General features: G+C 40.0%; 2 protein-coding genes across 4 annotated transcripts in view; one reads left to right on the top strand and one right to left on the bottom strand.

Moving 5' to 3' along the window:
- The window catches only part of tax1bp1a (Tax1 (human T-cell leukemia virus type I) binding protein 1a), a 29204-nt gene extending 17272 nt beyond the window's left edge, over window positions 1-11932 (bottom strand). For 2 of the 3 annotated variants that reach the window (XM_042506761.2, XM_042506764.2), the window contains exons 1-5: window positions 11793-11932; window positions 8606-8820; window positions 4468-4570; window positions 3236-3426; window positions 2730-2885 (exon numbers count right to left, since the gene is read on the bottom strand). In XM_042506761.2, the coding sequence (XP_042362695.1) occupies window positions 2730-2885; window positions 3236-3426; window positions 4468-4570; window positions 8606-8794 (639 nt within the window). In that variant the 5' untranslated portion in view covers window positions 8795-8820; window positions 11793-11932. Of the gene's footprint in view, window positions 1-2729; window positions 2886-3235; window positions 3427-4467; window positions 4571-8605; window positions 8821-10914; window positions 11026-11792 lie in introns of all 3 variants that reach the window. The other variant, XM_042506763.2, reaches the window with a different exon arrangement.
- A 424-nt stretch (window positions 11933-12356) lies between these two features.
- Window positions 12357-23501, top strand: part of hibadha (3-hydroxyisobutyrate dehydrogenase a) — a 28674-nt gene continuing 17529 nt past the window's right edge. Inside the window, exons 1-4 of the mRNA XM_042507133.2 lie at window positions 12357-12513; window positions 15524-15684; window positions 15963-16072; window positions 17156-17277. Of these exons, the coding sequence (XP_042363067.1) occupies window positions 12447-12513; window positions 15524-15684; window positions 15963-16072; window positions 17156-17277 (460 nt within the window). The 5' untranslated portion in view covers window positions 12357-12446. The remainder of the gene's footprint in view (window positions 12514-15523; window positions 15685-15962; window positions 16073-17155; window positions 17278-23501) is intronic.

Raw genomic sequence — 23501 nt, 5'->3', positions numbered from 1 at the left:
ACATATGAATTTCCCCTCTGGGGGATCAGTCAGGTCTTATCTTATCAACCCCAATCACCAGTTACAAATTATGACAGAAAGGGGCCTTTTGATGTAGGTAAAACACACATTCTGAAGTGGCTGAAGTTACTGAACAGTAGCAGTATGTTGTGAATGCATGCAGGAATAACCTGTCTAGTTTCAGTGAAATCCTTCAGACAAATTCCCAGTGGTGCACAACAGATCACATAAGGTCTGTTTTCTCAATGTGGTGTGTGACTGCTGAGGAAATGCCTTGTTTGAACTTGCTGCAAATCAGCAGTGAAGGACATTAAATCATCCATAGCTAATATTGGTTGTGACAGAACAACATTCCTCTGCACACACCCTCCTTTCTATTTGTCGCGTGCACACGCACACACGCACACACACACACACACACACACACACACACACACACACAATATGCACGGCTACCGAAAGATGGACACCCAGCTACACATTCAAGGACATATGGAGACAGACAGATAGCACAGAGTGCAGCCATCAATCCAAAACCAACACACCAATGCATACTCAGGCCTGTCTCCCTCTGGGCTTGGCTCTGCACAGATTACTGTATGATTTTTACGGCTGGCGTTTGGGAAGCACTTTAGCAGTGCATAAAGACCTTATAAAAAGTGTACTCGTAAAATTAGCAGCCGCAAAATATGTACTTATGTTTTCATGTTGAGCTCAGGACATTTTCATCAGCGTGGCATGAGCGAACGCACCTACTGTAAAGGCTCTACAAAAAGAGACACACACCCACTCGCACAAGTCGTATATCTGCAGATGGACATGCCTGTTGAATGAAAAGCAGCATGGTAATAACAGTGTGTGTGTGTGTATTACCACGTAATTTATGGCGATTTTGTCCTTCGTAAAAAGAGAACAGCGGACTAACTCAAAGCAGCCTGCTCTGACTCTAGAGTCTAGATCGGAGAGCTGCACTAGGGGGCGATAAGAGACTAGATTCAAACTCAGAAATCCCCTGGCAAGTTTCAGTGTTTCACCTCTTCTTACTTCTGCCACCACCCCTGCTCTGCTTTCAATGAGTTTCATGACTGTTTTTAGGTGTGTGTGCCAAGATACTGCTTATCAAATGAGCAACTCATAACAGACTAAAATGTGAAATCTGACTCATCCTGGTGAGAGAGTGAATGGGGAGGGAATGGAGTAAAAAGAAGATGCATTGAGGTAGAAGTTCACTTTTAAAAAAAATTAATTTTCATTAATTTTCTCAAACTTGTTTTGTTTACATTGCTCTGGAAAAATTAGTCATATTTTCTAATGCCAGTGAACCAACTCTGAAATGAAAACACTGTAAATTGGGAGAAAGAAAGACAGCGACAGACAGAGCGACAGGGAGAAAATAGACAGTGAGAAAGCAGTGGCTACTGAATCGCGTGACTGAGTGGTGTTTGTCCCTGAGGCTGGGCAGGGCTCTTTTTTTCAGGCAGGCGGTTTTGCGGACTACCCTCCTCTCATTCCACACACAGACTAAAAGGGTTTGCAAGCGGGTGGCATAATGAGTGTGTTTGTGTGTGTGTGTGTGCACGTTTGTGCATGTGTGAATGCACATTAGAGGGGCCCTGTGGTGTGGAACCTGAATGTGAGTGTGAGAGCGAAGGAGGGGGGCAGTTTGTGTATGCGAATGAGCGTATGTGTGTGTTTGTGTGTTTGACGTCATGTTTGTTCACTCTGTGGTTGCGATGGCATCGTCCCTGACGCCAGATGCCCAAGAAAACTGAGTCCCAATTCCGTTCTGGCCCACTGAGTCAGGTCGTTAAAGAGGGAGAGAGAAAGACTGGCGTTCTCACACACACACACACACACACACACACACACACACACACACACACACACACACACACACACACACACACACACACACACACAAGCTGCTGCTCTTTGTGTGTGTCTCAAACACGGACACAGATTATTCATAAAATTGGGCCTTTGAAGTTTTCAGACCTGTGATCAATGGTCAGGAACCGGCTCCACACACGTGTGCAAATAGAGACTGTCTGTCTATATACACACACACCCCATACACACACTTACATTGAAATAAACATGTGCAAACACACTGAAACTCACCTTAAAACTCAGTATTGTTGTTAGAGCCTTTTTGTGTTGAAAAGCATACGTGTTCCCAATTTACAGAATTATTGAAAGAGTTTTTTTTTTTCTTGTAACTTCTGAATCAATACCAATTCAAATAATTTGAGCAATTATTTCTGGACCTATAATTAAAGGTTGATAAAATGATGATGATGATCACCTGTGGCAAAAGCACGTCGTGGGACGCAGTTTCCTTGAGCAAGCATGCAGGAATGTTTGTTGAGTGGGGCATCGATAAGTCTTTGCTCCACCGTGAGTCTCAGACATGTTGCCATGCTTTTGATATATAACAGAAAAAAATAAATCAGCTGAAATAGAGGCAACAGCATCTGTGGCGTTGTGCTTTGGACTGTTTCACATGTGAGACAGGAAGCGGAGCCTCGTTAAGGTATATAAGTATAAAAATACAGGCTACGACAGCCTAATATTGCAGAAATACCTTCTGATTAGTCATATTAAACCTTTATTTAATTACATAAATGCACTTACTATATATCTGCTACATCATTATTAATGTGTGCAAAAAATGAAATTAAATAAAATTAAATAAGGTCTAACTTCCTGTCACTCTCTCACTCTCTAACCTGGTTGTGTGTCCGCAGCAGGCAGCACGTCTCCCTCTCCTGCTCCCTCTCCCTGGCCAGTCGTTTCTGCTCCTCCTGCAGCTGCTGTTTCTCCTCCTGGAGGACGCGCATCGCCTTCAGCAGCTCCCTGCGCTCCTGCTGCGCCTCCTCCACATGCTGCCAAGCAGGAGGTGAGTGAGAAGGTGAGAACTGTAGCTGGTTCTTGAAGATTTTAATGTTCGAGCCATTTAGTTTTGCCATGTTTTTTTTTTTTATTTGTGTCATTTTGAAAAACTGTCCATTGTTTTGTATATGTTCTATTTGTGTTGTATGATTTATTGTGTGATGTGTCTCTGGCTGACTGGAGGAACAGTAATGTTGTGGTTTAAGACGGGCCAGGTCAGTCAGGTCAGATATTCACAATCAGGTACAGAAGAGAATGTATAGCACATTTTTGTGGGACCCTTTAATGCAGGCCAAGACCCTGACAGATGGAAATTAGAAAATAAATATCTCATGTGGCCTACCTCTAGCAGGCCAGACTTGGTGGTGACGACCAGTATGTCTGAGTTGCTGTCGTCCTCGGTAACAGTCAGAAGCTCTTCTGTGGGCGTGGCTGACCTGAACTGGAAGGGAGTGCTGGCCCCTCTGATGTCACCAGAGTGTGTGACGTAACAAAACTGGTAGAACTCTCCATCAGATTTGGGAACGTAGTAACCTACGAAGAGGTAAGAGTGTGAGTTTGTGTTTAACAGAGGATACTGGAACTTTGATACAATACCTTAAAAAATATTAATATTTTATTTTCAATACCATTGCGGGCATAAAATGAAAATTTTTAATTACAAGATAAACATAACAGGCTTACAACATGACAATAGCAATTTTCCTCACTTGGTTAGTAGCAGAGAACAGCAGACTTTTATCATACTGTTATCACTGTCATTAATAATAAGAGAGAGAGAGAAAGCGCAGATGGTATTGGTGTGTCGATACCGCGGAAAATGACTATTGAGACTATTTCAGATAGTCATAATCAATATGTATCCACAGTATTTTTGAGTGTTAAATTCTCATTTTCCATTTTGTTAAATATTCTTTTAATCAGGCAGTACTTATTTTATTAAACCGGGTAGTGTTGGAAAAACACTTCTACAATATCAAGAATTGCTCTGCTTCAAAATGGAGAGAAGATGCTACACTACATAAACATGTCATCACTGCCCCCTTTCACACAGCCCAGCAGCAGGTACATTTATTAAAAAAACATTAAATATTTCCACAGATGACACATCGCCTATATTTGCTTGTATTTCAAGCAGCTCATAGCTCCACTGTGAGACCTCACTGGAGCACATCATTTGCATGCTAGGCCAGGCTCTCTGGGACGGAGGAGTAAGTACAGAACATCCGGCAGCCAACCGGTTTTACTGACTACTGACACACCACAGCACGCTCTCATATTTTCACTGTGTAATATCTGACCGTTCCAGGCCCAGTAAAACCAGTTTGCAGGCCCTCAACCTGTGTGTGTGTGTATATATGTGTGGTTTGAGAGGTGCTCAGGTCCCCGGCCGCCGTTTGCGGTTGTGTTCCCTTATTAAATAAAAGTGCTGGTTTTTATACGCGCCGTAAAATGGAGGAGTTACTTTGGAATACCCTGGCTCTGTATAGTGGTTTACATAGAGTGTGTGTGAGTGTGAGTGTGAGTGTGAGTGTGAGTGTGAGTGAGTGTGTGTGTGTGAGTGTGTATGTGTACCTTGAAACACCACAGTCCTGTGCACAGTACTTCCTGGTTCGTAGTTTTCAGGCATAGGAGACCAGAGGAAGGTGTAGTAATCTCTGGCTGTGCTCCAACCAACCTAAGGACGTACAAAACAAAGAAAATGTTGATCCATGACAAAAAATAGTCCCCAAAAGTCAGATATTACGTTGGGGGAAAAAAATCACAAATGTTCACATTAACGTAAATAGCTACTAGCTAGATGACATTGTATTATTTTTTTATCAATAGATTTTCAAAAAAACATACTAAATAAAGAAAGCTGGAGGATTACACACAAGCCAAGAATGGAACCATTTAAAACCATGCCCCCATTTCTCTTCCACACACCTCCTCCTCTCTCCTTCCCCTCAGTTCCTTCCCCTTTTGGGCTCACAAAAAGAGGGGCAGCAAAGGTGTGAGAATGGGGTGGGAAGGCTGGGGTGTATTGCGTGTGTGCATACACATGCGCAGACTCGTGAGACGGCAGAAAACAACACACGTGGAAATTTGAAGAGGGAGGGTTTAAAAGAAATAAGAGCGAGGGAAGAAAAGGTGAAAATTTTACACAAAATGGCAAGGGAGATGTAATTCTGTGGATTTCATGTGTTGTTAGGTGACAGATGATGAAAGAGAGTTGTGAACATCATAACTCAGGTCCTGCGTCGTAAATCTGTCGCGCACAGCCGCACACTCTCCCTGCTTGGGCCACTCACGCACATACGCACACCTCATTTCGACTCACATGTGCGATACATGTTTGTGACATTACATAACAGGTCTTCAGCTGCGGCTAGCTCAACCACCTGTGGGTTGGGTTTTTTTTAAACATTTTTGTAAAAATGGAGAAAAACTGGCACAAGAAAAAGTTTCTCCTTTTACAGCTGACATATAGCAGACATATAATATTGCAGTTCAGGCAGTTGGTTGACAATGGTCTGCTGGAAATTATAATATGCACATAACACTAGGAGTAATTACTTGCTTTTGTTGAATTTAAATGGGCCATAACTTTCAGAGATTAAATAATAACATGCCAGACATTTTTTACCTAGTTCACATAAAAACATTTCTGCAGTTAAACACTTAAATAAACAACTAATGAATTGAAGTAAATGAAGTAAAAAAATAATAATAAAAAAAATAACAATGGCCCAGTACCTGACAAAGCACTGGGGAATCTTGAAACGGCAATAGTAAATCACCTGAGCTACTCAAAACATTTGTCAAACTTTCAGGTTCTGTTGCTCGATACATAATTGCAGCGTGTGTCTTATTAACCCAGTATAACGCTATTCTAAACAAATGGTAATTGTCAGCATGGAAACCCGGGCCAAGAACATTCTTTCCACATCCAGCAGTATCTCAGTGAGAGGCTAGGCTGCGATGGACACCTGCCAGCTTTGCTTGTGCACTCACGTGTGTTTGCTTAAGAGAAAACAGACATAAATAATTTTGCTAATTGCAGAGTGAAGGTGACTGACATTTGGTTAGGTACTGCGTGGCATTCCAACATGGGAGTGATGTTATAAAATAATCACAGGCAGAGGAGCTATCAATCATTTAGCCAAGGTGTGAGGGAACAGCACGATGACACTTTAATTATACACTAACACAACGGGTTTCTCCCTGCCGCTCCAGAGAACATGCCACAACCGAAAACCTCCACAGGGCTTTTCAGGGAGTTGTGTGTGTGTGTGTGTGTGTGTGTGCATGTGTGTGCGGGCGTGCATGCGTGTTTCAAATATCAACTACACTAAAATTTCACTGGAAAACGTGTTTAATTTACCATGCGTGTAAAAATGAGCTACTACGATGCAAAAACAAAACACAACATCCCTAGCTTGATTAGAGTGTACACTGTTGATGTTTACTGTGTATACACTGCATGTGAGTACTGTTTTGAGTGCACCACCATTGAGGAAAAAGTGTGTTACACCAGGATCCTTGTGAATATTTTCAGCCACTAGGGGGTGTCTGTGCACAACTCAAACGAGCTGCGCCTTTCTGTGCAGTCTGAGTCATCCTCACAGCCAGCCAGTCTCTCTCTTTCTGAAACAGGTAACGCCTGTAGATGTGAAAGGCAAAAGGAAGAAAAATGCTCTCTCCCTGAGTCATCTCTGCACAAAGGTTTTGCCCCTGGGAAGCAAAAAGACTCACATGGCAGAATGTCATCAATGTTAATCGTCAGTGCTCAGTGGGAAAGTATAAATCTAATGAATCATTTTTACAGTCAAACAACCGGTTGATTTATACACTAGTGTCACTAAACACTCTGACAAACTCTAAGCCAAGACAGAAGATTTATTAGCCTTTGTTTGGTGGCATGAGTTCCCGATATATTTATTATTTGCAAAAGCACAGAAATAAAGACCTTTTGATATATGTTAAACTGACAAGAAGAGAAAACCATCATTAACTGAATGGTTTAATTCAATCGGGCTGCACCCTGAAAGTCAAAGCTGTCACTTTTTTTTCTTTGTCAGTCAGTGTGCTGTGTACTTCTGGGGATGGTTCGCTCCCCACGTATAGCTGCAGGGTGAGTACTCCTTGCTTTCAAGTTTCGGACAGCTGCAGACCCAGACCCAAGGTGAGTCTGGGTGAGACGGAGGAAGCTGCCTGGAGGAAGAGAAGCTTTTTCCCACTCTGAGATAATGTTATCTTCTGCCTTCTGCTTAAAAGTGGTGAATTTACAGTTAATAGCAATTTAATATGACACAGTTTCTGGCTTTTGTTTAACATCTAGTGTGGGTGAAAAAAATGTTGTTGCAAATGTCTGATTGGTCGTTAGCGTAGTAAGCATACATTAGCTCAGAGGACTTACTTGGTTTGTTTACTTTAGTACCAGAATGTCATGTTTTTTTCTTTGGTCCTACATTATAGTAAATGTAATATTTTGGGGTTTGAAAATGTTTATGGACAAAAGAAGACATTTCATGATGCCACTTTAGACTCTAGGATATTGTTAACAGGCTTTTCTAGACCAAACGATTAACTGATTAAATGAGAAAATAATCTACAAATTAATTGGTAATGAACATTATCTTTAGTTGCAGCCCTAACACATATATACCAGGACTGGCATGACATCAGATTTTCACTACACAATTATTGTAGCCAAATGAGTTCAGAATAATGATATTATCACGTTACCTATACAAATTGTGAAATAATAATGCTATCCATCAAAATTCATCTTTATTGTGCATTTTGTCTCTTTTTTTGGCAAAAGAACTTTACTTAAAATCTGATATTCTGTAATATCATATTAATATTCATTTTAAATACAACTGTTAACGTCAATATTGTGACACACCTAATATAGACACACACTGTCTACATTTTGCGAAAATTAAATAGGTAACTATCTCTTTGAATATGCAAAACGACAGATGTGTGCGTCAAAAGGATAAAAGCAGCTCGGTCTGCTTATTCCCTGACATGAAGCTCCGACCATCAAACAGGTTTCATTAGCACGGATTACAACAATTAAATTTTCCAATTGACTTTTTTCCAAATAAACACAGCGTCTTTATTCCTTTCTAATTGAGCTGGTGGATTTGAAGTCAGTTCTTAAACAACAATAAAACGTTTGTCTTTTGACTTTACGAGACATTAAGTTTCCCCGTTCACATTTCCTGTTAATTACGTGTGAGATTTGATGGCCTTGATAAAAGAGCGGAGAGGCGAGGCTGGTTAGCAGGAAGCAGAGAGAAGACCGATGGAAAGACAGAGGGGAGCGAACAAGTGAAGTGGGGGGAAAAGCGGTCCCTAATAAGAATCAGAGTGGTTCATAAAGAGCACCAAATGTTTGCCCCCCAGCGAGACCGACTGCAACCAGCCCACCATGTACACTCTTCCTCTTTCCGCATGCAGAGCAACCGCACCAAAAGCTTGTGGTGAGGTTTTAGGCATGTAGCGAAAAGGTGAACCATTAGTATCAAGGCGGAAGTATGTGTTAATGTACCAACTGCAACCTATGGCCAATTAATAAAAGCATAACACATAATCCATCTGACAAACACTTGTATAATGGGCCATCTCTAAATATCTCTTTGTATATTAAGATGATTATGCTTGACGATGTCTTTGAAGCATGGAGAGAGCAAAAGCCACTGCAGAGTGTGTGACGTACCTTGAAGATGCCCACCCAGTCTTTGGGGTGGGGAGCGATGTAAGGGGTCAGGGTGTAGCGACACTCCAGGGGCGCCTGTGGCAGGAAACTCTTCCCCACGTTCTGGAAGATGACGTGGGCAAAGTTGGACGTTTCCATGACGCTGACGCTACTGCCCGGCGACGAGTCCACCACCTGGAACGATGACATTGTATCCTGTTGGTCACTTCATTTGTCTGTAAGACACGAGAGCAGAGGACAGAGAAGCTGAGCATCACAAACAGGGGCGTGAGGGAGAGTCTTTCTTTGAGTTGTACACACAACAAAAAGATAAATTAGGTAGAAATGCTCTCAAAAAGCTTCCAATAGCAAAGTTTCGAGTTCCCACACTATCTCAGAAAATACTGATGTATTAAATAAAAGACCAATGAGAGGTATAATGAAGCATGGATGCATATAAACAACATACACGTAGGGTTGGGTATCATTTTTGTTTTGTTTTTTTCCAATACTGGTTTAAAACAGTATTAGTGCCCAGAGCCTGAACCAATACTTATAAAAACACAAATGATGGTCAACGACATTAAAGAACAGCTTTTTATTTTCAAATTGCAAAATCGAATTTGAAATTGAACAATATATAAGGCCTAACTCTTGACAGTTTTACAATATGCGCAGGGGTTTTCACCAGTTTATATCTAAAAACAAGGGCCTTAGGATAGAGGATGTCATGTGTTGTACAGTTTATAAAAAAACCCCTGAAGCAACTTTGTGATAAACAATATTGACCTGACTTGACTTAAGTAAGCCACAGGGCCTCAGTGTCCATTTTGTAGAGCAAAACCTGCAGCAAATCAGGCTACAATATTTCAAGTAATCTATGACATTTACAGCACAAAGAAAACATCTGTTTCAATGTCCTAAAACGACATGAAGCCTGAGAAGAAGCGCCCATCTTAAGGATGAACTTGGGAGGAAAACACCCTTCTATTGTTGACATTGCACAACCTACAAGCTTTGTGAGGGGGCATAAAACAGATGTAAATGTATGATTTTGATTCCAACTTTTACTTCTAATATCAGTAAGTAACTTACAAGGTTTCTGCAGAAATAAATAAATAAACTCACTCTCACCAGAAGAATAAAACTCCTCAAAGTTAAGTTATTCAGTCTCAAACATGGCGACTCGTTTCTGTCTGACAGAAAACAAAAAGAGGTGAAAGACGTGCTGCACCACTCAGTTCTGTAAATACTGGGAGTCTGACTTTATCTCTCACTGGTTATTATATAAACATATTAATGGTATTATGTTAAAGCTAGACTGCCTAGACTGCTATGCATCTGCTCACAGACTGTGAGTCAAGTTTTAAAGCTGCATACACTAAAACAACTCTGTCTCTGGATGGTTATATTATGTCTGATCCATCTCACACTTTATACGAAAATCAGTTTTACTATCACACAGAAGATTTAGAGTCCAACAGGCTCGACTAAACCAGCTGAGGAACTCGTTAGTGCCTCAATCTGTCAACCTACTAAATCAGAGTATGCCTGCTACGTGGCCTCAGTGTATCTTGGACGAACACTGAAATTAATAAGAATGATTAATTTGTTGAACTGCATCCAGAGTTTGCAGTATGGTTTTGTTGTTTGGCTGAATGTTTTTCTGTGTTGTATTTATGTGTTGCTTTGTAATTTCATATTTATGCAAAATGGGTGAAGTCCTGGGATACAAGATACATTTCTGAATTACTTTTTGACAATTTGGTGAAATGTTATCTTTCTTTTTTTTAACCTCGTATTTTTACTTAAAATGAAAAACTATCAAAGTAATCAGTGAAAAAGAACTACTCAGCCTTGACAATAGTTGTTATAATGTGTCTTCCATGGCTCTGGGGGAGCTTTGCCAGGTCAAATATGGTGACGTCTTGGGCTCCTTAAGGAAAATTGCATTATTGGAAATGCTATGTCCAGTTATCACCAAAAGGCAAGATATCTCTGCAGCATCAATTTTGACAACCCCTAAAGTTGTCCTCTGCAAGTTCCCCAACTTTATGATAATGCACAACTTAATGAGAGCAACCTTTAGATCAGTCATTTCAAAGCCCAATTGTGGCCCTCAGACTGATTTTAATGGCCCTTAGCTTGTCTTTCAAAATACAGTGTATGATTAACACAATATTGGTTAATCAAGCAAGATCACTTTGCATTCATTTTCATTCACCTCACTGTGGCAGGACAATCATACACTTTGTAGACAAGCACATAGCAACTACATATGCGAAACTCAAGTGTTTTCATAAACAGACAGTAAACAAGCAAACGGTTACCTCAAACCAGATTTTTTCTTCAAGGTACCAGACACGGCCACAGCAAGAAGGAAAAAGTCGACAGTGTGGGCTGCCACTTTCAGGAGTGGTGGAAAATCAAATACTTTTTCACTTAAAGATGAGAACATTAACATCTGTGTCACTTGAATGTGATTTTTTTATGCATGATGCAAGAAGCAGCTGGCCTCCAGGCATTTTCACATTATATAATCTGGCCAAAAATTCCATATGTTTGGACACCCCTACTTTAGATTAAAGGTTACATCTTTCACCAAATTGAGCACCAAGTTGAGACGTATTTAAAGGGGTTGGAGGCCACAGCACAACCATCTACCAAGACACCACCACACCACTGTGACTAATCACCTTACAGAAAGGCACGTTGACTTTTTAACTGCTCAAACGGAGCTTTTAGTGGTGAGGAGTATGACAGCAGGTGTGTCTGTGTAGCTGCATTCAAGTGATGCAACAGCTTCATCTCCTCATTATTTCCTGGATGAGAATAAAGCTAAAATCACAAACCGTCCTGCCCTTCATTTCCATTCAACCCCAAACTCCTGACGAAGATAAATAAATGTGAAAGTAACCAAGTCATGCCTCTCAAATCGGCTAACCAGCTAACATAACATCGCTTGTACAGTGATACACAGTGACCGACACCTAGTAAATATTTCACGAAACAGCTTATGTACAGCTTTACCACATGAAACTACCTCAGTTAATCAGAAGATAATCTTATTTACGGAGGCTAGCAGCTAACATTAGCTTCTAAACAGGCCATGTCGTGTCAAGTCACTCGCTAGCTGCACATTAACCCTGCTAGCTTGCTGACACCAGACAGTCACAGGCGTTGACTTAGCGTGAATTTAAAAAAGTACCCATTTCGTATGAATTCCACTTGCAAAAAACAGGGGGTTTCTGCCGGGCAGGCCGATGTTTTTGCCACTGTCCCCGTTGTTGACAAAGCTCTGACGATGATGCGTCTCTTCCTGAAAGAGCAAATGATGCTGGACTTCCGGGATGCTGAGCAGTAGAGAGCACTCCAGCTGAGCACTGGAGATGTGAAGGGGGAGAAAGCAGACGTCTCTACGACTGGAAAAAACACTATTAATTATATAAGTCAATTAAATCAGTTTGCTAATTCTCCTTTTTTTTTTGCTTCATATATTTAAATCCCTTCTGACTTACAACAAAACAGAAATGCGGATCATTTGCAGTCTATATACTGTGTACTAACTATGTAACAATCGTTGCAAAGCAAAATATATGCATCACAGCTATCTCAATAGTTGTTAAATCATTGATTTTGAGTTTATGTAAATTCAGAGTGGACGCTGTATTCATAAAAGCGGCTAAATTGCATTAGATAAAAGCGCAGGATGTCCCGCCTTTGGCTCGTTCCCATTGGATGCTGAAATCACAGAGAGCTCCGATTGGTGGGAATCACAGTCAATCATAACAGTTCAGTTGGGCTTTCCTGGCTTGACAGCAGCTGTCACTGTACGCCGTGCCGAGGTCAAGGGGAAAAAAGCATGGCTGCGCTGTTTAGAGGATCGCGAAATTTATTAAGGTGGAAAAAGCATGTCGACCTTGCTCTCGGTAACGTATTCGCTCATGTTGACACTCTCCTTGTGCCGTTTTTCTGCGTGTGTTGAGAGGGAAGTGCCAGCGAGACACTCTCTGCTCCAGCCTGTTAGCTAGCTTGTTAGCAACCTAAAGAAAGTATGACTACTCAGTGCTCGTGCTAGAAAAGTGTGACAGTCTGGGCACAATGTCCCGGAGATGAACACCTGCTGTGTGGTGTTGCAGTATGTTAGGACAATGTACGTAATGGGCGTGAGCATAGTGTAAGGTGAAGCAGTTGCCAGTAACAGCTAATTTTAACTGACAATGATTTAACGCTTCAGACTCTGGACCTCCATGTGCAAGGTCTGCATCGGGCTCTGATTGTGTTAGTCTGCTTCAGGTGTTGCTATTCTCAATACAACTATTTGTTCTTGACTGCACACGTTCATGGATTAGCCTTTGATTGCAACACTGCCACAACGCCACTCCTCCCTGCCACTCCTACTGTAACACCATGATTTCTGAACCAGCAACAGTGACTATAGATTAAAATGGTCCTAGTGAAGATGCTTTTTGAAATGCAGGGACCACTGACATTACACCGGTCCTTTTTTCAGTGGTGGATGAAGTACCTGAAAGCCATATTTCAGTAAAAGTACAGATATCCTTCCAGAAAATGATTTTGGTAGAAGTTTAAGTGTCCTATTAGAATATTAATTGACTAACAGGCTTGAAGTATCTCATATTTACTGTATTTAACTATCAAAATTAATTTTAAGATACCAAATGTACTTAAGTTCTGAGAATTCTGATGATTGCAAAGTATTATACAAAATTATAGATGGATTTAAATACAGATAAACTAATGGCCAAATATGCTGTAACTGACTGTTATGATTGTAGTGGATAGTTATGCTTATGTGACATGCATATATTACATGCTAATATTAAAATGAGTCTGGAAATTATAAATAAATCTGTATTAATCAAAAGAAAATTAACAAAAAAAATTAATGCAGACATTGGCTTGGTTTCAGTTTCTCAAATCTTAGGATTTCCTGCTTCTCTCTTGGACTAACTCTCAAACAAAACACATGAATTGAACAAAATTAACATTGTCAAGTCAAGTCAAGTCAACTTTATTTATATAGCACATTTAAAACAACCAGGTTGACCAAAGTGCTTTACAGGGTAAAAAGGCAAATAGAATACATAACACAACCTAAAACAATATCAAAAATATCGGCAATATCAACAAAAACAGTCAAATCTATTGGAATAAAAACATTTTCATCTTAAACGAAGGCCAGGGAGAAAATATGAAATATATTCAACAAAGATTTAAAATGCTCTAGCGTCGGGGCAGATCTGATTTAAGAGGTAAGCTGTTCCACAGGTTTGGCGCGGCTACAGCGGCTGATTGTTTAAAACACCTATTGTATAGTTTTAAACTCAATGAGTGTACAACCTCAGAAACGCGAGAATAGGCCCTTGATTTAAAGTTTGTTGTACCATGCTGTCCAAGTCAACAAAGTGAGTTGTTAGTTTGTTAGTTAAATTCACTATATGCCATTCAGTGTGATACATCATGCAGAAAAATATATTTTAGATAGCTGAAAAGTGTCATCAGCTTTAAGTGTGGGAACAATATTCCTATACTAACCAAAAGATTGTCTCCTCCTGTCTTGCGTTTCTGAAACATGTCAACAGTAGTCTAATTGTTAAAGCCCCCTTTTTTTCAAGTTGGTGTATCTATGTTGTGAGGAAATTATGATTCTATTCTTAAATTGGAGAGAATGGGCGTAATAACAAGCCGTGGACTGCAGTGTTATAAAACAGATGAAGCATTAAGGCTACATGTCTGCCTGAAAGAAACATCTGTTCAACTGTTGTTTTTATTTTATAGATCATAACATTATATTAGATTCTCATCTCAGTAGATGTCAGTGTTTCCTAAAGACAAAACATATTCCATGCAAAAGAATTAACACCTGGATAATTTGCGATGTTGCAATGTTGTCCCAACAGTGTACGTTGAGAGGGTTGGTTGACTTTCAGGTAGGGCTTTGTGTTTGTCTTTACTATCCAGGCCTAATCCTGTTGTTGTACTGCAGTCTAGTTGGTTCACTGCCAGAGTTTCCACTGTGTTTAGTATCTGTTAACCTGGATGGACCTTGGCTGAGCCAGCAGTGTTTAATAGCTTGGCCAGACTGCCCAAAAGCTGGTCGTAAGTCACATTAGAAAGATTTGTTCTGTTGTTATTGATTCTAATTAGAGCAATTCCTTCTGGAAAATATGAGGAAAGCATTTTTTCTCAGTGGCTTTTCACGCCATAAGGACCCATGTTTTCCATAGCAAAACTCTAGTTCCTGCGAATCCTTAAAATATCTCAAAAGGCATTGAATTCATTAATTAAAAAATAAGGCCTTAATTGTTATTAAAACATCTTATACCAATATTTCAGAAGTCTTAAAAATGCAAAGAGAAAGGATGTGGGATTTTATCATTATTATTATTTTTTATTCACTGTAAAATCTTTTTTTTTTTAAGTAAATTATAAGAAATAATAGTTTACAGAATGCTTCTTGCATTAATGTCACCATAAAGTCATGTTTTATGTTACAATAAATATTTGGGCAAAATTCTCCACAATCCTAAATAAAACATGTCAGTTCATGCTTTTTTAAATTTTTGTCAAATTGGTCTTTAATTGCATTCCAAGTGGCATTTAAAAGGTCTTAGAAAGTCTTAAATCCTACATGCATTAAGCTGTAGGAACCCTGGTGGGAAGTAGTCTTTCCTTCATTTTGTGTAAAGCAATCTGAATTTCCTCTGTTTAAAAAGGTATTCAAATACACTTTTTCCTTAACAGAATAAGCTGGGGAAAAAAAGCTGTTACATGTAAAAGTGATCACAGATATCTACTGTGTGTACCCTCTATGACTGTCAACATGTTGAGGATTGTAATGTGTTTGTGTCGTCTGAACTTCAACGTCTCACATTTTTTCTCATACCTCTAATGGAGTCTTTGTTATCTTCCCAGTGTCAACGCGATCAATGGCCTCAAAAACACCAGTGGGGTTTGTCGGTCTGGGAAACATGGGCACACCCATGGCCAAAAACCTGTTAAAAAACGGTTATCCTGTTATTGCCACTGATGTCTTCCCTGAGTCCTGCAAGGAGCTGCAAGACATCGGTGCACAGGTAACAGTCAAGACATTACATTTGGACATTTGGGAGAATATAAAAATATAAACAATGATATTTAACTTGCCAAGTTGTCTAAGAGTACACTCCATATTGATGCGCATTGTTCTTAGCTCATTGAAGCTCACTGCGGTTCCTTTAGAACACCTACAAAATGTGCTTCTAAGCCAACAGATTGGCATCAATAAGAGTAACAACACTGCATTTGTCTATGAAGATGTTGATTTTGTGTTCATGACGTGGTAACCATGTGTAATGATGACTCCAATATTCAGGTTGTAGACTCTCCAGCAGAGGTGGCTGAGAAAGCAGACCGCATCCTCACAATGCTACCCTCCAGTCCCAACGTCATCGAAGTCTACACAGGCCCAAATGGCATCCTTAAGTAAGTAAACTTACTATCACAGATTCTGCTTTTGACATTGGTGCAACCCCACACTACCACTTTAAAAACTATAAGAAAGAAATAAAATAATAATAATAATTAAAATATTAAAATAATTACCATGGACACTAGCGTAGCCCGTCTTCAAGAAGATCTCATATGCAATTGGTGTGATAGATGGTTACTGAAATTAATCCAGAAAAATGTATACATTTACTTACCGGGAAATCTAATGATAATATAGTTTATTATATAATTGGAGATCTAGTGGTTTGGCAAGTTGAAGAGAAAAATGACATAGGTGTAGTGATTGACAGTTCACTGCAAATTTCAGAAAAAAATGTGCAAACTTTATGCTGACAATAACCAAAATAACTTTTCAAAGTATATGTAAAGAAATATTTTCGCCATTAGGATCACATCTTGACTTTGCAAGTTCATCTGGTATCCTTAGAAATTAAAATTTATTGCAGAAAAAATTAGAAAGTTCAGAGAGGGGCTATTAAACTAATTCTAGATCTGAGAGAGATGTTAAGAAAATTAATTTACTGACTCTAGCAGACAGGACACACAGAGATGCATTAGTGGGATTATAATTTTTTTTTAAAAGAATATATTACAGAGTAGCCTGTCGTCCACTTTTGGAATAATATATATAAATAAAAAGGGAACTCTTCAAAATTATTTCCTGTATGGTGTTTTTCTAGAAAGAGAAAAAAAACATTTTTGCACTTAATGCATTAAAAGCGTGGAACAAGCTCTCAGAGGATAGTGCAGACTCCTTCAAATAACTCTTAAAAAATAAATTGGATAAATTCTGGTTGTGTAATTTTAAATGCTGATTTGTCATTATATGTGTCATTGGTGTTATCTTAAACATGTATATTGGGGTAGTGTTTTTTTGTATGATTGGCTTGTTGTAGTTGGAGAGTCCAGTTTGGAGGATTTACATCCTGTACGAGAACATTTTTAATAAATTTCAATGAATACATGTTTAATGTACAAACAGAAAGGTGTGGCGAATCAAAACTTACTTTATGTGCTGTACATGACATTTAAATGCTTTCTGTCTTCCTCCTTTAGGAAAGTGAAGAAGGGAACACTCTTGATTGACTCCTCCACTATCGACCCCGCTGTCTCAAGAGAGATGGCAGTCGCTGCAGAGAAGATGGGTGCCGTGTTCATGGATGCTCCAGTGTCAGGAGGTAATTTGTCTTTTTAAAGACTGTGCACCTTTTTGATTTGCTGTCCATCTCTGCATATTTGATTGCATGATTCTGTGTAGCTCTCCTACTGCGATTAGCTATTTTTGCTATGCTATATTAGAAAATATTTCAAATATTCCACTTAACAGTCATTGCCAGTAGTCGATGGTGTTGCTCATGCAAGCTGTGTCTGGATAGACCATATCACGTTGTTGTAATGGTGTCACAGACTTTATTTCTCTCTTTCAGTCCATTGCCACTGGTCAGGCATTATAGAAAGGGATTGAGAGTAGGTGTAGGTGGCAGTATCAAAAGCAGAATAAGTCTGCTAGTTTGTTCATTTGAGAATACCAATCATAGTGTCAGGTCTTTGACCCCTCAGCCTTACTTCTGAACTGTCTTACACTCTTTTGTATATCTAAACTGTGGGACCTTTTGGGTTAGTGCTAGGACATGGGTTGTAATTACTGAGCGGGCCAGCCAGTAGGTGCCCTCTTGAGGTTTTATTGCTGCTTTTGACCAGGGGTCTTAAAGGCAAGGTTAAGGTTTTAAGTCCTCATTATGTCGGTGCTGTCTGCTTGTGACGGCTTCTTGACAGAGCACAGGATCGCCAGTCGTCCTTAATGGGCTGAGCCGCGGCAGAGAATCCCGTGTCAGAGCTTTTCATGTTGATGGAGCCGTAATGGCGGGTATCCCATGTTAGTGCCTTTCATGTCAGATAAAGAGTCATAAAGAGGAGAAAATCTGCCCTCACATGGAGTGCAGGAGAGGAGCAGAGGGAGATAAGACATGAAGGAGACACATCGCAATAAAACTGTCCATCTCTCTTTCTCTCTCTTTCTCACACACACAAAATTATTTCCATTGAGGTATGCAGTTAAGGTATGCTACATCTTGTCACTCCTGCACATCTGACTTTTAACTCTGATAATTCTATATTTTCTTTTTATTGCACAATCTTTGATTAATGCACAATACACACTGTAGCTCCCGCCCTTACCCATACAAACACAGACTCGGCCCACACGGGCATGTTTACCAGCTGGCGTCTGCAGAACAGACCGACTGCAGTCAGCAAGATCAGAGCCTTAAGCCTGTTACTCTCCCTTTACACACACACTGTTTACATATTATTGACAGTGCACAGTTTCTGTGTGCAGTCCTCTGTGAAGGTTCTTCCTCTCCTGTCACTTAACTTAAGCCTCTTTTATTAGCCTGAGATGACCAATGATTTACTTGTTACCCCTGGCCTCTGTATCTAGCTCTGCAGACACTCTTATTTTATACTCACATGCACACATGCCGTATGCACCAGCCCCACCCGAAGTCACCTCAAGACATCCATAAGTCATCTGCACACAGCTAGTTTGGTGCACAATAGCAGAAAAGTACTTGATGTTTGATAATCAGTTATGATTCAGATAATCAATGTAAGTCATTTATGGAGCAAAAGTACCGAACATTTGAAATGTAAAGGTTTTTCTCAGTTTCATATTTTTGTAAATAGAACATATTTGGGGTTTGGACTGTTAATTTGACAAAACAAGTAATTTAAAGATGCCACCAAGGCTTTGGGAGGTTTTGATAGGCATTTTCAATAATTTCTGACACTTTATAGATAAAACAATGAATGCATTGATCTTAAAAAAAAGAAGCAACAGCTTGATTGATAAGAAAATAAATGGTTATTTGCTGCTCCCAGACACACACTGTCAGATATTCAGCCCCACTCTGAGCAATGGTGGTTGGCGGTGATGGTGTGACCTTTGTAAGCCAGGCTAAACCTGTGGCGACATACAGGTCACGAAAGAGGGTTTCAGCATGTGGCAACTTCATGGTGGAACAGACCTTTATACCCCCATCCCCACCCCAATTCAGCACATCTCTGGGTCGGATATGAGGTTACATGCTCTGTTCCAACCAGGAGATGGCACCCTACCCAAATAGGGCATTGTCATCTTCATGAGGCTTGTGTGTATGTGTGCAGGAGTATAAGTGACAGCAGCTCAGCTCTTTGACCAGTTTTACTCGTAATTATTAGTATTTGTTATTAAGACTGTATGTTCACATATGAAACACAATACAACATAAAGGTAAAAAAAAAAGTTCAATATTTAACTTTAAGTCTAAAAAGAAATAGCTGGAATAGTCTCACACAGATTTCAAGGGCTGACCTGAATGCTTTGAAGTTTTGAAGATTCAATCATTTTGTGTATTTATATATATATATATATATATATATATATATATATAATTTAATAATAATTCAGCATGGCATATTATGCATCAACATTAACATTTAAACTCAAGGCCCTTTCCCACTGAAAAAAATTCCACTAATACCTGCTAACAACTGGCTTTTTTAATGTTAAAGGAAAGGTTACAGTCGGCATTCACACCTGGTTCAAATGAGTCTGTGGTAGTCAGGGGTATTTATCGGCTCCACCTGGCTTTAATCGAAATACAACACCTGGGTGATTGTGTTCATTTTAGCCATTTTGCCAGCAGGATTGGAGCGAGGTGCATGACAGGCCACAAAGAGCCGTACGTCTCCACACAGCAACACTCAGAACATCGTTCCAAATTTAGTTTGCACTGAGTTTGAGAGAGAGACTGAATAAGTAATTGAAATAAAAGAAAGGAACTACTGTTACATTTTCATTGGCCTCCATTCTGCTTTCTACTGTTTACAAACCTGTTTTCTGGCCTCTCCATGACATCAGATGTAACACACCAGAAAAAAACAGCCAGTCTGGTCTACTGGCAATGGGAAGGCAGTTTATTGCCTATTTTTAGCGGGTTTTCCCTTGTTTAAAAAAAAACCTATATACACTTGCTACTTTAGGTGGAAAAGGGGTATTATTGATATTTTTGCGTATCTGCCTTGCTCTTATCTATTATCAGTCACCAGCAGAGCAGCATTAATGTAAATGGGATGGTTTGGCCACATGTGGCAGGCTAACAGATTCACTAACAAGATGACAGAAAAGTCAAATGTCTAAAAACAAATTTTCCAAATTGATGCCTAAAAAGTTGGATTCCAAGTACACAAAAGAAACTGGTATATCATAAATCTGCGCAAAGTTTGGCAGATCAAGTGAAAACTGTAAATAACAGCTTAGCTGTCCTGCAAGGCATTCTTTCTATAGAAAACCTGCATGCTCACCAAATGGCTAACTCACATTATTTTATTGTATTGACTGAAATCTGATATTTCATCCAAAGTCTGACTTGCGTCCTAGTCTCTCATTACCATCATCCCCATTAAAGCTTAATTGCTGATACTTCCTCCTCTGCCCAAATACTGATATTTGGAACATTCCTACAGGTTCCAGACATACAATAATATAACACTATACTATATATTGTTAAAATATATATCATATCTGTAGGATGAAATTGAAATGACTTTAAAAAGACATTTTCCATTCAAAATGCACTCATAACACACAACATAATAAAATTCTTAGCACAGACAGGCTGTGATCTTCTGGACTCTTAAACTTTTGCAGAAACAGTCTGCTCTTTCTGTGGTCCCTACATTTGTTTTTGTTTTTAATTTAGATTTTTTTTTTTGAGATAAAATGGATCCTTTTCGTGTATGCGTAGTGTGTGAGGTGGCGTATTTTACACAGAAATGTGTGTGTGTGTATGTTGTGTGCGTCACTAGAGGTTTGGCAGCCAATCGTGGGATCTGAATAGCAGAGTCATAACCCTTTTTAAAAAGAGCAATCAAAAAAAAACCTTTCACTTTCTTCTCATGGGCATCTTGCTGGCTTTCATTCTTGCACATTGACCAGTGTTTTGGCTTTAGCTCTGCACGACCCAGCTGTGTCTGTTCATGCACGCACATACACACACACACACACACACACACACACACACACACACACAGAGAGAGAGTTGTAATCTCTGTGCAAACACTTTTCCTGCATAGACACAGTTATATTAACTTAGACACTGGTTCGCCAGGCATGCCACCATTTGCCTGCACACACACACTTCTACCACTGTCTGGTGTCATTAAAAGCGTCCGCATGCAAAGTTGACCCACAACAAAACAAGCTCTGATGTCACAGGCCCAGGGTGTTGGCACAGCGATGGCAAAAATAGGAGGTCTGGCTAACAAGCGGCGGGGTCGTTAGCAGTAATTACCCAGAATACCGGTGTTTGTGTCTGTGTGCCCATGGTGGGCTGCCACATTGCTAACGGACGATGGCTTTAAAAGGGCCCTAAAAAACCTTTCATTGTGTTTTTCCCAGGCGCTGGGAAAGTCAGCTATCGTTGCAAATGAAAGCAAGAAGGAGCCTAGCTGTTGTGGGACCATGGGCACCCGAGCTAATGTTGCTTGTTTGCGAGGTCTTATAATTCCCAGCTAACTACCTCTTTAGGCTGAGTCTCAACACCACTCTAATCATATCCATACCACATCAACTGAAGCCTGAGTGTTGCAGTGTGTCATTTGCCGACAGTTTGAACGTCATCTTCCAGCCTGTAGGAGCTTGTTCAAACCAATGCTGGCACCAGTTGGTTCATCAGTCAACGCTGCCAATCCACTTCTTTGTTGACTGATAGAGGCTCTTTCTCTCCCTCCGGGCACACAGAACCTGAGGCTTCTTCCGCAGAGATCAGCTATGACTTACACTCAACATGTAGTCACAGTTGTTGTTAGTTTTTACATCACTGGTAGGCCAAAGCTGTTTAGTTTAACTTTTACACATTAAAAGGTTTATATTTGACATTGGAGATGATATTTTAACAAAGCAATCCTTTTTCTGGAGCTTTTTACCAAATCACATTGTCTTCAAGAATTTAAGTAAGTATGAACGCTGATGCTTAAAGTCCCCTCCCCTATAAAAAAAGCACTTTTCCTGTTCTTGATAATGGATGTAAAGTACACAATAATTAATGTTGCGATGGCGTTTTTGGTAGATAGTGGAAAAAAGCTCTAGGGTCTGGTTTACATTTAAAAACTGCACTGCCAAATCCTCTCTATGTAAAGGGGTTTCAGTTTTTTTTTCTGGTGTAGTATCGAAAACTTTTACCCTATCAATACCTGTTTCCCGCATTAAATAGCGATTATTTGATAGCGATTGGCTTTTGTATTAGTGACGTACTCTATTTAATTTGCCTCACATACATTTGGATCTCAGATTTTAAGAAAGTGCACAGACATTCAGAGGAATGTGAATACTCCTCTCTGACAAACTGTACATGGATACAAGTCAGTATAGTTCAGATCAGACTTTTTTGGGGACATAAATATAAGAAAAACACATGGAGTGTTGAATTGCTTGCTTTAATCAACTAATTACTTCATCAACTAATACTTGCAGCACTAATTTTAACCATGTTGTCGTTTTTGTGTTTCATGTCATCAGGACAGAAATCACCCCCTTGTTCACTTATTCACTACTTTTACATTAGTTAACTCTATGAAGAGAAGTAAATTAGAATTTTTTGGTAAATGTAAATTATCAAAATTTTGTAGCATTACAGGCAGGTATAAAGTGTAATATGATATTTAAGCAAAAAGTAGTGAACATGCTACAGATACTTTTCGGATTCATTGTTGGAATTTTTAAAGGGCTTTTAAGACACTGAAATTCAGACTCTGAAATAAAAATGATGGAGAGTAAATACAGGGGACTTAGTAGCAAGTCTGGATCAGTATGAATTTGTCTTTATACAGCCTGCCACTTGTACGTCAGGTGAGAGGAAGAAGCAGAAGAGCACTCAGGCCCTAAGGGCAGTTTAGTGATAGTTAGTGATGATTCTCTGACACTGACTTGAGGAATCAAGCTGGATGGGCAGGGGGTGGTGCTGTCGCAGTCTGTCAAGTTGATGGCAGTACTAGAGAGAGTCAGCGGTCCAAAGACTAGATTAGCATAACAAGACTCCCACTGACGGGTTCTGGTGACATAGGGGGAATGGGGAGGGGGGCAGTGGGAGTGAAAGGCGGTAGAGTGACCAGGGCGGGTGATGATGGAGGGGTGGTGACGGGGGATTCTAGCCTATGCTCCAGATGGGGGTGGACCCACAGCAGCTGGGGACTGGCTCTTACTTCTCTGCCCGTATGTCATCTGCTCTGTGTGTGTGTGTGTGTGTGTGTGTGTGTGTGTGTGTGTGTGTGTGTGTGCGCGTGTGTGTGTGTGTGTGTGTGTGTGTGTGTGTGTGTGTGTGTGTGCGCGTGCGTGTGTGTGCGCGCAGACACATAGTAAGCG

Source organism: Plectropomus leopardus, chromosome 17 (assembly GCF_026936395.1).
Source record: "Plectropomus leopardus strain MGB_pleo_1.0 chromosome 17, ASM2693639v1, whole genome shotgun sequence".
Classification (NCBI taxonomy): domain Eukaryota; kingdom Metazoa; phylum Chordata; class Actinopteri; order Perciformes; family Serranidae; genus Plectropomus; species Plectropomus leopardus.
Note: the sequence above shows the minus strand (reverse complement) of the source record. Positions and strands in the feature narration are given on the sequence as shown.